Here is a 14,898-nt window from a genome sequence, read left to right on the forward strand (position 1 = left end):
TTTCAAGCTTCATGTGCTCCTTGATTTTTGCCTCTTAATAGGCAAGGTTTGTAGACCTCTTACCTAAAGGCTGTAACTTTGTTTTATTGTTTCTTATTGAAAAGTGTTCAGACTCTGGTGGTAATATCTTGTTATGGTTGATTACTTTTTTTCCCAATAGTATCTATTGGTAGACGAGATAATCCCAAAGGCTACGGTTTTATTTTTTTTTTTTTTTTGTAAAACATAAATCAGTTTTGTTTCTAATTTTGCCACCGTATTCTATCATTCTCTTTTCTATTGTTCGGCTTCTTATATCCTTCTTTGAATTTGCTTTGCCACTCTGCTGGTTCCTTTATTGATAAGCTAAGTGCGTCTCTGAACCGGCTGACTATATATTTATTTGAATGTTATGTTTTCAACTTTCTGAAAATTTACTTTGACTCATTCTTCTAAAATGGATTTTGATTAAGAGAACCCTGTAGTGGCTGTTATGAGTTCAAATCACCTATAGTTTGCCAGTCCCATGCTCCTAAGTACTTGTATGCCTTTTTCTCATAATGCATAATGATGAAAACTGCAGGAATCTCCTTGGGAGGTGAACGAATTGGTCTTAAACTACATGTCACACACACACACACACACTGCCTCACAATCAGCTGGTGGATAGGTGCCTGGTTTCTTACAAGAGGTTAGAAAATTGCTTAAATTTTATCTAGAAATGCTAATTGTCTCCCATTAATGGCTTGTGAATTAAATCACTCAAAAAACTTGACCAGATTTGGGACAATTTTCCCTTCACAGATATCACATGGTCAAAAGCAAATGATTGAGCCCAGACCTACAAGTTACAGTAGAAAAGTCCAGAAGTCCAGTGTAACCCCTTCCAAGTTTCCACCTCCTTCTCTGAGGGTCTTCTAAGGCTTATGGTATCTGACCTGTTTACAGGGTCTAACTTAGGCAGAGACACAGTACTGAGTAGACACTGGACTTGCTGATCACATCAAAGCACCTAAATTGGTCAAGATCCCCTAATTACATAGCAGTGATAAACCCCAGGGTATGCGGGTCCCTGCCATGGTTCCCTTCTGATCAGAGGGCTTCCTGGTCTCCAATAGAGCAATCAGCAGACAGACTCCTAGAAAACCACATTTGGGGGACTCTCCGGCTTCTGCCCTTTCAAAGGAACACTCCAATCTATTCATTACCCATTTCATTGTGTAACTTAAGAGACAGAAAAAAACTTGCATCGTAAAAAAAAAAAGTCAGACTTAGAGCGAGCAATAAATAAATTAATAAATAGAAGAGAGTGGAAGTCCATACTATTTCAGTGAACAGGTTAGATGGGCGGCACCCCCACAGTGATACTGTAGATGAAACTGTACTTGTGTCTCGTCTCAGTGTTTTGCTGCTGTAGGGGAAGAAGGCAGTGTACTCTTCCACAGCCGTCCTTCTCCACCCCCGGGGTCATGTGCAGAGTTTTTGTGTCTCAGAACATTGCTGCCACCCAGCATTTACTCTAGGAGAGCTTAATCCATCAAGGGAGGTAAAGTGGATTATCCTAGCGGGGAAGGGATGGAGACTTTGAGAGTGAGGGACCGTCGCAGTGGAGGGCCGGTGCTATGCGCTGGGGAAGAGGGGGACACGGGAACGACGATGAACCCGTGAGTCTGGATTCTGAGTCTAGGTGTACTGGACATTGGCCGAGCTGGGAGAGGTTAGGGATGGCCTTGGCCGCGTCAAGCCAAAGCGCGGGGGGGGGGGGGGGGTGTGGCAGTGTCTCCGCCTCCCCTGAAATTGAAGATGAGCAGGCTACAGTCTGCGCATCAGGTTATCCAGGAGCACGTTAGTCTGTTTATTTCCTTCTTGTCATCCCCGAGTCCGGGGTCAGCGCCGTCGGTGCTCTGCCTCCCAGGACTTCGGGGTCCAGGTGGTGGGAAGAGCAAGGTGAGCCGCGTCAGCAGCTGGAGGGAGGTCGCGGAGCAGCCCCCCCCCAGGAGGAGGGGGAGGAGGGGGAGGAGGAGGAGGAGGAGGGGGGGGAGGAGCGGGTGGAGGGGGAGCTCCCTCCCGCGAGGACTTGTGGAAGGCGCCCCCGCCCGACCTCCCCGCGGAGGCCGAGCGCGCCGGGCCTGCTCGCGGAGCGGGGGGGGGGGGGGGGGGGGGGTGTGTGTGTCTTGCAGAAGTTACCGGAGCCGGTTGAAGTGCAGCGCCGAGTGGGGGGGCAGGGCAAGGGCTCACCGCCGGGACCCCGCTGCTCAGAACCCGCGTGGGGAGAGAAAGCACCGCGAACCGGAAAGGTCTGCAGAAGGGGCGGGACGCGGGAACCTCGAATTGAGGAAGGGGGCGGCGGGGGCGAGCCCGCACTAGCAGCCAATCCAGCTGTCCTGGGGAGGAAGAGGAGGAGCCAGGGCCGCCCCCGGGACTCCGCGCCGCGAGTCCGGAGCTGCCGCTGCCGCTGCCGCTGCCGCTGCCGCTGCCGCTCCGCCCGCTCGGCCGCCGGCCTCCGCCTCGCCTCCGCCGCCGCCGCGCCGCGCCGCGCAGCCATGGCCTCGGGGGCCGCCCCCACGGCCGTGAAGGTGAGAGGCGCCGTCCCGGGCCGCAGCCGCCCGGCCCCGTGCGCTCGCTCCCGCCCGGGGGACCGCGCCCCGGGGCCACGCGCCTGGCCTGACGCCGCTGAGACCCGGCCCGGCCGGGGTCGCTCGCCGGGGCGGGGCGGGGCGGGGCGGGGCAGGGGGAGAGAGAACGCTCGCGAGGGTAGGCCCCCGCCTGCGCGCCCCGGTGGGCTCCGCGGCAGCCGCGCGGCGCAGGGAGCGGGCAGCCCTTTGGGGGGCGCAGTGCGCGGGGGCCGCGGGGGGCGCCGGCTGGGGGGGGGGGGGCCGGGGCTCCTGGCGCCTGCCCGCCCGCCGGACTCCGGCTTCCGCCCCGCCTCGGCTCGCGGAGCCCACGTGAACTGGGTGCTGGCCCTTTGGCGAGCTTCCGGCTTTTTTTCTTCTTCTTCTTCCAAACGCGGGGCTTTGCCGTCCTGAAGTGTTCCCTGCGGCAGCGCTTGGGGAAGTGCCGGGACTTCTGGACTCCCCGGCCTGGAGCCCGGGGCCGCGCCCTGCCTCGAGGCCTCTGGGTTTGTTGCAGCCCTGAAAGCTAGAGACCAGTTTCCTGGGGCCTCACACCTGGCGGGTCCCGGCCGGGAGGTGGGCGCGAGGGCTGAAGCGCGCGGCCCGCCGCCCTGGGGCTCTCAAACGCCTGGGTCCTGCGGGGTGTCTTGCTTGGGAGAGAGCGTGTGTAGAATTACAGTGCAATGGAAAAATCGGTGCTAGAACTTAAGATCTCTTCTAGGTTGTTTGGTTGGCTGAGAACTCAGTTAACTTGACTTTAGAAATTCTTGCCTGACGGCGTAGGAAGGTCTGGGATAGATCCTCCTTCGGGTGTCTGCAGGTCTCTCCGGTGTGTTACTCAGCCCGTGATTCGCTGATCAGGCTCTTTGGCTCTTAGAAGCAGAAGGGGTAGGGTGGAGAGTGCTGCGTTCATACTTAGAGACATGAAGTTTGTTTTGCCACTTTGAAAGGCATCTTGAATTTAACAAGTATTTGTAGATCGCCTCTCCCTGATCAGTAACCGAGAACAAGGCAGAACGTTTTTCCAAAGCTTATGTGCGAAGTAGGTGAGCCAGGGCCTTAGGAGCCAATCTGTAAATGGAGATTTTCCTACAGGGTTTGCTGGGATGGTTCCAATTATCTGTCTGGCACTGGTTGAAACTTATTAAAAGTTAGTGCTTAATGGGGGGGGGGGTATGAAATTAATCTCGCATGACTTTTTTCCAGCAGTTCTGGTGTTTTATAGGTTATTATAAGTGTTACTAGGCCACAGCTTTCAGTGGGTAAGCAGGAAGTGATCAACTTTCCCTTACAGGAATACACTTAAAAGTGATGTTAAGAGTAGGATGATTTTTAAAATTTTTAAATTTAAATCCTACTTAATTAACATATACCGTATTGTTAGTTTCAGGGGTAGAATTCAGTAATTCATCAGTTGCATAAAACACCCAGTGCTCATTACATCATGTGCCCTCCTCAGTGCCTGTCACCCACTTATCCCATCCCCTTACCCCCATTCCCTCCAGCAACCCTCAGTTTGTTTCCTGTAGTTAAGAGTCTTTTATGGTTTGCCTCCCTTGCAAAGAGGGATGATTTTGAAAAAACAGTCTCACTTCAGTCTTGTTTGGCATTTTCCAGCCACGCAGCTTCCCTGCAAAATTAGTGCAGTGCATTTAAGTGCAGAATGGGCGCTGATTAGAGCCCTGATGTAAATATTGAATGATGTATATTTTTGGTTTTGGCAAGATGCTGAATATAAAATTAAGAGGTACAAATAGCGCTAGGCCAGCCTGCTGATTGCTTTTTGAGCTTAGAGAGGTGACAGCTTTGCTCTGAGAATCCATGACAGTGACACCAAGTCCCCCAAACTGCTGAGGCATCATCCTCTACAGGAGACAGCAGGTGCCAGTGTGCAGAGCAAACAGGTTCATAAAAACCATACCCTATCCTCTGATCATAGACTGCGGAACTGGAACATTTCTTAAGACCATATAGCCACACAGACCCCTTTTGGTGGACATAAAGCTGAGTCCCAGAGAGGTTGACCAAGGTGTTCGGAGCTACACAGGTGGACCTAGATCGAGAATTGGGCCTAGAAACTGGTGTTCCACCAACTAGATGCTGTGAGGCAGTTCTGAAATCTAACATGGGGTCTTTGGGCCCCATTTTATTATGTAAGTAGGGAGATCATGCCACCTGTCCCCGCCCCGCCCCCCCCTGCCCCCCCCATGGACACTTGCCCATGTTATTCATGACAGCTGTTGTCTGGGAGGACCTCAGGGAGACATGATCCTCCAGCGTCAGACATGGGCAGGTGGTATGCATGACCATGCAGAGGGATGAACCGGTCTTTGGCACCCAGACAGAACATTCTAAAGGGCTCTTTCAATGGGCTATGGCTCCCCCAGGCAGCTGCCCAGCCTTTGTTCTGGAGGGTTAAAAATAAGCCTTATTAATCATGGTTCTCAGGACAAGGTGGGGATGTAGTCCTATCATAAGTGGGTAGTGGCCTACAGTAAAACTGCATTGAGAGACAGACAAGTCATGGAGTCTAGACTGGGACGACAGACCTTTTAAGCTCTCCTTTTGGCTCCCTGATTATAGCTGGCCAAAGCCTTCGGACTGAAAGTCCCTAAGTGACTCTCAGAAACCAAGGAACAACCCTCAAGTCCCAGTTGGAAGCCAAAGAACCAGCTAGCCTTCATGTTTTTGTTTAGTCCACAGTGACATTTTGGGTAGGACAGTCCCTCCTTTTGTAGGACTGTTCTGAGCATTGCAAGACCTATAGCGCATCTTGGACGCCTCACCACAAAATGCCCCAGTCTTCGTGGCAGCCAAAAATGTCCCCTTGGGTTTCCACACACTTCCGGGAGAGCCAGTACACACTCGGTTGAGGGACCTGGGCCAGATCCCTGATACAGAGACTGGTGAGGAGAGGTATGAGAGCCCACTTTGTATCCTGACCAGCAGAGAAAGACCAAGAGATAAGGAGACTTTTGTTGTTGCTTGCAGGGATGTTTTTTATTTTGTTTCTGTTGGAGATGGGGGGATAGACAGAAATAATGACGGGTACTAATGCGTTATTTCATTGGATTCTCATAATTCTGCGGATTAAGGAAGAATCTGACCGTTTCTGTACAGATGAGCAAACAGGTGATAGAAATTTTTGTGTGCAGTGGACCTTCATCCTTCACTGTGATTGTGATCATGGTATTCTAGTCTGTGCCTCAGAAGCATCTAAAGTAGTGATTCTCAAAGTGTGTGAGGCATCCGCACCTGCCGGGGGATTTGTTAGAAATGCACCTTATTAGGCCCTGTCCCAGTCCTGCTGAATCAGAAGCACTGGGTTGGGGGCCCCGCAATCTGGGTTTTGAAAAGCTTCAGTATAGGGCAGCCCTGGTGGCGCAGAGGTTTAGCGCCGCCTGCAGCCCAGGGTGTGATCCTGGAGACCCGGGATCAAGTCCCACGTCAGGCTCCCTGCATGGAGCCTGCTTCTCCCTCTGCCTGTGCCTCTGCCTCTCTCTCTCTGTGTCTCTCATGAATAAATAAATAAAATCTTTAAAAAAAAATGAAGAGCTTCAGTATATTCAGATGCCCTCAAAAATGTGACAAGTGGTGACCCAGAGAGCTTGGAAGACCCAGGCATCTTCATTTTTAACAAGCTCGCCAGGTGATTCGTGATGTACTAGTTTTCTGTGGCTGCTATAACAGTCACCACAGCCTGGATGGCTTAAAACTGTGCAAATGCATTCTCTCACAGTTCTGGAGGTTAGAAGTACAGAGTGAGTCCTGCTAGAATCTGGGCAGCTTCTCTTGGGAGATCCAAGGGAGAGTCTGTTTCCTTCCTTTTCCATCTTCTAAAAGTCACCAGCATTTTTGGCATCATGTTGCCTTCTTCCTCATTGGACCATCTTACAGGGGCGCTTATGATCACATTTAGGTCCTACCAGATAATCCAGGATAATCTCCCTATCTCAAAACTTTTGATTTAATCAGGTAAGGTGACGTTCACAGGTTCTGGGAATTAGGACACAGATAGTCACAGACAGTGACCTTCAGTGAGCCCAGATTTTGGAAATTCCTGGTCTGGGCCCTAGAGTGAGGTGCTCAGTGCTGCCTGCACATTAGAACTACCTGTGGAGTTTTAAGAAAACAGACTTTTCCTTTCCCGATTAAAAAGAGTCTCTAGAATTTTGGACCTGAGCTTTGGTATTGAAAACTCCCCGTGGGATTCTTGTATTGAGGAACTCACCGGGTGGGGGCACCAGGAGGATTCCTGCTGTTGTCCCACAAGTAGGAGGGAGCTCTATAGAATACAATAAACATTGAGGAAAATACTTCTCAAAAAAAAAAAAAAAATGGGCCATTTCAAGAGGTAAACTATATCTTCAAGAGGGTGTGTCTACCCATTAGAATAGCATCCTGACTTTGTAGGAGGAGATTGGTTAAGTAAAAATGATGGATGTTCTGTGTCATAAGATTGTCTCTGACCAAAATGTTGCTTTACTGTATTAGTTTGCCAGGCTGCCATAACAAAGTACCAAAAACTGGATGGCTTTCTTCATAGCCTGAGGGCTGGAAGGCCAAGATCAAGGTGTCAGCAGGGTTGGTTGCTTTAGAGGCCTCTCTCCTTGGCTTACAGACGGCCAGCTTCGTCCTGTGCTTCACACGGTCTTCCTCGGTGTGTGCTTGTGTCCTAATCTTGCTTTATAGGGACAACAGTCATAGTAGATTAGGGCCCTCCCCATGACTTCATTCAACCTCAATGATCTCATCAAAGATCTTTTTCCAAAAATAGTTACATACTGAGGTATGGGCGTTAGGACTTCAACATATAAATTTGAGCCAGTTCACCATGACCAATGCCTACAAGGGTGGCTTAGAGAGGAGCATCAGATCCAAGATAGAGCCCCAGCCATCTCTGTGGACCATATTGCAGGTTTTAAACAGGCCATCCAGACTGAGACATTTGGCCACTCTCTCTCCATACAGCTGGCCTTTCAGGATTTTACAAGGCCCTGGGAGGCTCAAAGCCAGGTTGTCTTAATAAATGGAGAACTTCTGTCTGTTGCGCCTGCCAGATATGTCAGTGGCAACCAGAGCTGAAGGACTGAAGTGCTCAGATCAGGGATAGCTGCCAGCTTGAGCTCTGGTCCTCTCACCTCATCATGAATTTGAAGCACTCAGAGGCAGCCCAGCTCCCTAGCAGGAGTTAGTCCGAATTGCTTGGGCTTAGGTGTTTTAAGAATGCCGTCATGCAGTGCTGGTTTCTTTAAGGTAATGTATCTAGGCCTCAACGTGATGGTGAGTGGTTCTTGAAACCAAGTAGTATATGTGTAATTTCCTGGGTCCAGGTCCTAGGGGAAATAGACACAGGGTAGGGGTTCGTATGAGCCCTTTCAGCATTGCTGGAAATAACCATTCTGGCCAACATTCAGATAAAAGGCTTTTGCACTCTAAGGGAGGAAGTCAAACCCTCTTTTTTTTAAAGGAAAATGATGCAGTGGCCTGCTGTGGGAAAGTATGGGATGAACCCGTAGCTGTTAAAAGTTGGCAATGACCATGATTGACCAAGGGTTCTCTATTTCAGAACCTTATCTTGTGTAAAGAAGTCCCAGCTGAGTAGGACTGGCCCAGAAATTCCATCCCAGTCCTCAAATATATTTCTAGGCAGCCTGGGACTACCTGGACTAAGGACTGATGCTTTTGGCTCAGGAGGCCTAGTAAGGTCTTGTCCTTGCTTCCTGAATGTGGATGAGGTCACTGATGGAGAGGCCCCTCCCTTTGGAAGTGTCATTGCCCAGGGTCATTGTTTCTATACTTACCCTGTGACCTTGGCCCAGAACTTGACCTCTCTGAGCATCAGATTCCTCAGTACATGGAGAGAATACGACTTTCCTAAAGGGGTATGATATAAAGGACTCCAGGGGGTATCAAGAGACAGTAAATCATCGCAGTTGAGCGTGAAAAACCACTCCTATTCCAGCTTTGCTTCTGACAATTTGTTAGGAGTTTCTTAATTTGATACTTTTCTTTTGTCTTTGGGAAAATGAGTATAATACTGTAAGGCATATCTTATGGAGTGGTTGTGAAGATCAGATGAGGTAAGGTGGCTGGGGCACTGGGCACAGTGCCTGGCACATCTCAGTACTCAGACACAGTGACTTTATCACTGAGGCAGGTACAGAGTCAGCTGTTGGATTCAGAGGCTCCAGGCCTGGGAGTTCCATGCTGGTTATCCTTTGCTGTGGGGCCAGCAGGTGGCGACATTGCCCCATCCTGGCGCTGAGATCCTCCCTCTGCTGCAGGAAGATGGTTAGTGGACCATTTCCCGGTGTGGCTATATTGTCCTGTGTACCTTGCAAGATACGACTGTCTGTAAACAACTGGAGCCTGTTGGGTGACTGGACACGCTCACCTACAGATCATTCCAGCGCCAGAGACCCCATCCCAGCGTTTCTGGGGAGCAGTAGCAGGTCTTGCTTTCATGGCCAGTACATGTTTCTCTTCCAGGGCTTCCTAATGCAGTCATGCAGCCTGGGAGCTGTGGACTGAAGCTTGAGGCTGCTGACCTCTCGGGCTTAAGGGTGCTGAACTTTGGCAGGACCTCTCTGGTGGGTGTTTCTTAGTCACTGCTGTGATGCTGGGCTAGCTTGCCCCAAACCGAGAGGTGGTTTCACCACAGTCAGTTTTGTTTTGTATGTGCAAGCCTGAGACTCCAGTGTTGAATCCAGAATATGAGATGCCATGGCCCAGGGGACCTCCAGAAAGAGCCAAGTCAAAGTGGTAAGAAACCTCTAAAAAGAGGAGAGAGGGCAGCCCTGGTGGCGCAGCGGTTTAGTGCCTCCTGCAGCCCAGGGCGTGATCCTGGAGACCCTGGATCGAGTCCCGCGTCGGGCTCTCTGCATGGAGCCTGCTTCTCCCTCTGCCTGTGTCTCTGCCTCTCATTCTCCCTCTGTGTCTCTATGAATAAATAAATAAAATCTTTAAAAAAAAAAAAAAAAAGAGGGGAGAAAAAAGGCAGAAATTTTCAAGAGCAACAGAATCCCCCCAACTGCTGAGTATAATTTCAGAGTCAGCAGTTCAGTTTTGTGACCTGGGGTGAGGACACAGGCTGGGCAGCTTATTGGGTCCCCACCACCCCATGATCTGGGGTGCTTCGCGGATGTATGAAATGAAGGATAAAATGGAGTAGCCAGTTAGAGGAAGGATTAAGATTCTATAAAACCTATTTAAAGTTTTTTTTTCTAGTGCATTGGCATGATTTAAGTGTACTGACTTAAATGAACACTTCTGTTGATGGGAAAACTGGAATATTGGTTAGTCTTAGGATGTTAATGAGGTAGCAAGGTAGGAGAGAGATGTGGGGTTGGCACAGAATGTGTAACCTGCTGTGGTTTCAACAACCTACCACAAGGTGGCACCAACTTCAAAAGCTAGTTTAGCCAACTTTAGGAAGTTGTGGGGACACTTCCAAGTTCTGAATCACGTAACTAGCAGTTCTTCAGTAAAATCTCACTAAATTGCCCCTATGGTTTTGTTTTGTTTCCAGAAAACTTGGAGCCAGAGAGATCACCATTTCCCCATATATTACTATAAAGTCAACTTGTATAACCTGATCTGAAAATTATTCAAATGTTCAGTGAATTCTTAATTCTGGGATTTTTTTTTTCTTTCTCAAGGAGCTGTGTTTTTCATTTAGTAGAAATTTTACTCAAGCGAAAATAGGCTTAAAGCTTTTCACTGAAAAAAAAAAAATAATGCTCAGTCACTTTCCATTCAGTTTTTAGTAAAAGTGTCCTCTCTCTAACCTGTCACTGATAATTTAAAAATTATTTTTCCTTTAGGAATTATCAACCCAGAGAAGCTTTAATGATTTCAGTCACTTAATTTTTAGTCAACACTTCAGTTAATATTTAGTTGTCTTTGTAACTGTTCCTGTTTGTGTTTATTAGTCATCAAATTAGATTAACCCTGGAGTTGCAGTACCAGATTCCTTTTTTTTTTTTTAATTTTTTTTTTTAAGATTTTATTTATTTATTCATGGCAGACACAGAGAGAGAGAGGCAGAGACACAGGCAGAGGGAGAAGCAGGCTCCATGCAGGGAGCCCGATGTGGGACTCGATCCCAGGTCTCCAGGATCACACCCTGGGCCGAAGGCAGCACCAAACCACTGGGTCACCGGGGCTGCCCACAGTACCAGATTCCTGTAACTCCCATTAGCCCTCGAAGATAGCTGTTAAGTTCATCTCTGCAAAATGCAATACAACACTTGAAATTTAAAAAAAATTCAGAGCTACCTTTGCATTATTCATATTGACTATATAAGAGGGATGGTTTGATTTTATAAATATACATGAGGCTAACTTTCTGCTTTTCCAGACTCTTATTCATGATCTCTTACAGCTCTGTGATTTTAGTGGCATAGGAAAGAGAATCTTTCTTGTTTCTTTATCAAATGGTATAATGAGGAGGAAACATTACCAACTTGGTATATAGAATATTTTCTGTCCTGGAGGTCTTTTGAACATTCCTTATTTCATAACCCATTTAGAAGACAAAATAAAATTCATTAGAAAGTACTGTCTGCATCCACACATGTATTTCTTGGGTTTTTTTTTTTTTTTTTTTTTTAAGATTTTATTTATTTACTCATGAGAGACAGAGAGAGGCAGAGGGAGAAGCAGGCTCTCTGCAGAGCAGAGAGCCTGGCTCAGGACTCAATCCCAGGACCCTGGGATCACAACCTGAACCAAAGGCAGACACTCAGCCACTTAGCCACCCAGGTGCCCCTAGGTTTGGTTTTCTAACTTAAGCTAGCTAAAGTATCTTTCTGTGCTAATTTGTTAATTTTCAGAGTCAGCAATAAATGTCCTAAACATGACCCCTGTTTTGGTTATTTCTGGAGTATGGAAGGCCCTCAAATATTTATTGAATGGGTGATTGTTTTTCAATAATGTGCAGTTTTTAAAAAGGACTGGGGCTGAGAGGAGTTAGGATGACAGAGGAGTAGGGGACCCTAAGTTTGCCTGGTCCCAGGAATTCAGCTAGATTGCTATCACATCATTCTGAACACCTGTGAAATCACTCCGAGATCTGAGAAAAGAAATGGTGCAATTCTACAAATAGAAAAGTGACCACTTTTTGGAAGGTAGGAAGTGTGGAGACATGCATCTGGGGTGATATGTTGGAGAATACCTTCTGGGGAGGGAGCCTCTGGCAGCCGGCACTAGGGAGCGACAGAGCAGCAGAGCCCGAGATGGGAACCTCAAGGATTCTGCTGTGCTGAGGGACATCCCTGCTGAAAGGCACTGGGGTGGCACAGGGCTGAATCCTAGGTGGGACAGTGCACAGGTCACAGGAAGACCAGGGGCAGCCGGCTGCCGTCAGCGAGCCCAGAGGTGGGATCTCGGCTCTGGGAGGGCATAAAGCACTAACCGTGGCACAGTCCTGACTGCTTTGTGGTTGGGTGACTGCTCTCCAAGTAGGGCCCAGCAAGCACCAGACCCCCCCTCCTTGTAGGGTAGGGATAGAGGGAACATTCCTCAATATCTTAAAAGCTATCTATGAAAAAGCCCACAGCGAATATCATTCTCAATGGGGGAAAAACCCAGAGCCTTTCCCCTAAGATCAGGAATGCGAGAGAGGTGTCCACTCTCACCACTGCTATTCAACATAGTACTAGAAGTCCTAGCCTCAGCAGTCAGACAACAAAAAGAAATAAAAGGCACCCAGATTGGCAAAGAAGTCAAACTCTCACTCTTCTTCATAGATGATACTCCATATAGAAAGCCCAAAAAACTCCACCCCAACATTGCTAGAACAGATACAGGAATTCAGCAAAGTGGCAGGATATAAAATCAACACACAGAAGCCAGTTGCATTTCTGTACACTGCCAGTGAGGCAGAAGAAAGAGAAATCAGGGAATTGATCCCATCTACAACTGCACCAAAACCCATGAGATATGTAGGAATAAGACCAAAGAAGTAAAGGATCTGTACCCTGAACATTAGAACACTGATGAAAGAAATTGAGGAAGACACAAAGAAATGGAAAAACATTCTATGCTCAGGGGTTAGAAGAACAAATATTGCTAAAATGTCTATGCTACTCAGAGCAGTCTATACATTCAATGCAATCCCCATCAAAATACCATCAGCATTTTTCACAGAGCTGGAACAAGCAATCCTAAAATTTGTATGAAAAGACCCCAAATAGCCAAAGGAATATTGAAAAAGAAAAAGCTGGGGGCATCACAATGCCTGACTTCATGCTATGTTAAAAAGCTTGATCATCAAGACAGTATGGTACTGGCACAAAAAGCAGACACATAGACCAATGGAACAGAACAGAGAATCTAGAAATGGACCCTCAACTCTATGGTTAACTCATCTTTGACAAAGCAGGAAAGAATATCCCATGGGAAAAAAGACAGTCTCTTCCACAAATGATGTTGGGAAAATTGGCCAGCCACATGCAGAAGAATGAAAATGGACCATTTCCTCACCCCATGTGCAAAAATTGACTCAAAATGGATTGAAGACCTAAATGTGAGACAGGAATCCATCAAAATCCTAGAGGAGAACACAGGCAGCAACCTCTTTGACCTCAGCCACAGCAACTTATTGCTAGACACGTCTCCAAAGGCAAGGGAAACAAAAGCAAAAATGAACTATTGGGACTTCATCAGGATAAATGCTTCTGCCCAGCAAAGGAAACTGTCAACAAAACTGTAAGACAACCTACAGAATGGGAGACTATATTTGCAAATGTCTTATCAGATAAAGGGCTAGTATCCAAATCTATAAAGAACTTATCAAACTCAACACCCAAAAGGCAAACAATCCAGTCAAGAAATGAGCAGAAGACATGAACCGACATTTCTCCAAAGAAGACCTACCAAAGGCCAACAGACACACAAAAGAATGCTCAACATCACTCGGCATCAGGGAAATACAAAACAAAACCATGATGAAATTCCACCTCACACTGGTCAGAATGGCTAAAATTAACAACTCAGGAAACAATAGATGTTGGTGAGAATGCAGAGGAAAGGGAACCTTTTTACACTGTTGGTGGGAATGCAAACTGGTGGACCACTCTGGAAAATAGTATGGAGATTCCTCAAAAAGTTAAAAAAAGAACTACCCTACCACCCAGCAATTGCACTACTAGGTGTTTGTCCAAAGGATACAAACATAGTGATTCGAAGGGGCGCCTGCCCCCCAATGTTTACAGCAGCAATGTCCACAATAGCCAAACTATGGAAAGAGCCCAGATGTCCATCAGCAGGTGAATGGATAAAGAAGATGTGGTGTATATGTACAATGGAATATTAGCCATCAGAAAGATTGAAATCTTGCCATCTGCAACAACGTGGATGGAACTAGAGGGTATTATGCTAAGTGAAATAAGTCAGAGAAAGACAAATACCATATGATTCCACCCACGTGGAATTTAAGAAATAAAAACGATGAACATAGGGGAAGGGGAGGAAAAATAAGACGACAATAGAGAGGGAGGCAAACTAAGAGATGCTCAACTCTAGGAAACAAACTGAGGGTTGATAGAGGAGAGGTGTGGGGTGTGGGGTAACTGGGTGATGGGCATTAAGGAGAGTACTTGATGTAATGAGCACTGGGTGTTACATGCATCTGATAGATCACTAAATTCTATCTCTGAAACTAATTTTTTTTAAAAGCAACTGGGGCTTAGGAATGGAGAAGAGTATATATATATAGTGAGTTTGCTTGCAATAATTTTGTTTCTAATGAAAAATGATCAAATCTGTTGTCTTTTTATTGTCTCCTTTAGATTGGGATAATTGGTGGAACAGGCCTGGATGATCCAGAAATCTTAGAAGGAAGAACTGAAAAATATGTGGATACTCCATTTGGCAAGGTTAATATCCATTTAGTGGAGACATACCAGCTTTTTCCTTCTTCTTGCTGGCTTGATTTTTAAGTTCACAAAAAAATTGTTTTAATTACCTTCATCTTGGAAGCACAGAGCTGTCTGCCCCAGGGTGAGAGGGGTCACTGGCCCTGTCCTTGGGTCCTAACAGCTGAGACAGTGTTCCTAAGAATGCCTTAGACTTCACAGATTATGAACATGCACATAGGACTTTATAATTTTTATCTCTAGAAACCAGATTCTCATTTCAGAGATAGCAACTACTTCTTCAGATCTCTGCATTCACATTAGCTCCTCATTTGCTTCTATGGCTTCCACGCTCATTAGACAGACTGATGGCAAACAGAAATAAATAATGCAAAGTAGCCCTTTTTTAGTAAGCCCTAGCCCAAGGTGGGGATTTCCTGAGGATC

The 14,898-nt window shown here is 47.2% G+C and overlaps 1 protein-coding gene across 2 annotated transcripts in view; it reads left to right on the forward strand.

Moving 5' to 3' along the window:
- The first annotated feature begins 1,767 nt into the window (after window positions 1-1,767).
- MTAP (methylthioadenosine phosphorylase) overlaps window positions 1,768-14,898 on the forward strand; it is a 52,156-nt gene continuing 39,025 nt past the window's right edge. The window contains exons 1-2 of one of the 2 annotated variants that reach the window (XM_038552528.1): window positions 1,768-1,926; window positions 14,387-14,473. In XM_038552528.1, the coding sequence (XP_038408456.1) occupies window positions 1,783-1,926; window positions 14,387-14,473 (231 nt within the window). In that variant the 5' untranslated portion in view covers window positions 1,768-1,782. Of the gene's footprint in view, window positions 1,927-2,484; window positions 2,556-14,386; window positions 14,474-14,898 lie in introns of those variants that run through there. The other variant, XM_038552529.1, reaches the window with a different exon arrangement.

Source organism: Canis lupus, chromosome 11, assembly GCF_011100685.1.
Source record: "Canis lupus familiaris isolate Mischka breed German Shepherd chromosome 11, alternate assembly UU_Cfam_GSD_1.0, whole genome shotgun sequence".
NCBI lineage: Eukaryota > Metazoa > Chordata > Mammalia > Carnivora > Canidae > Canis > Canis lupus.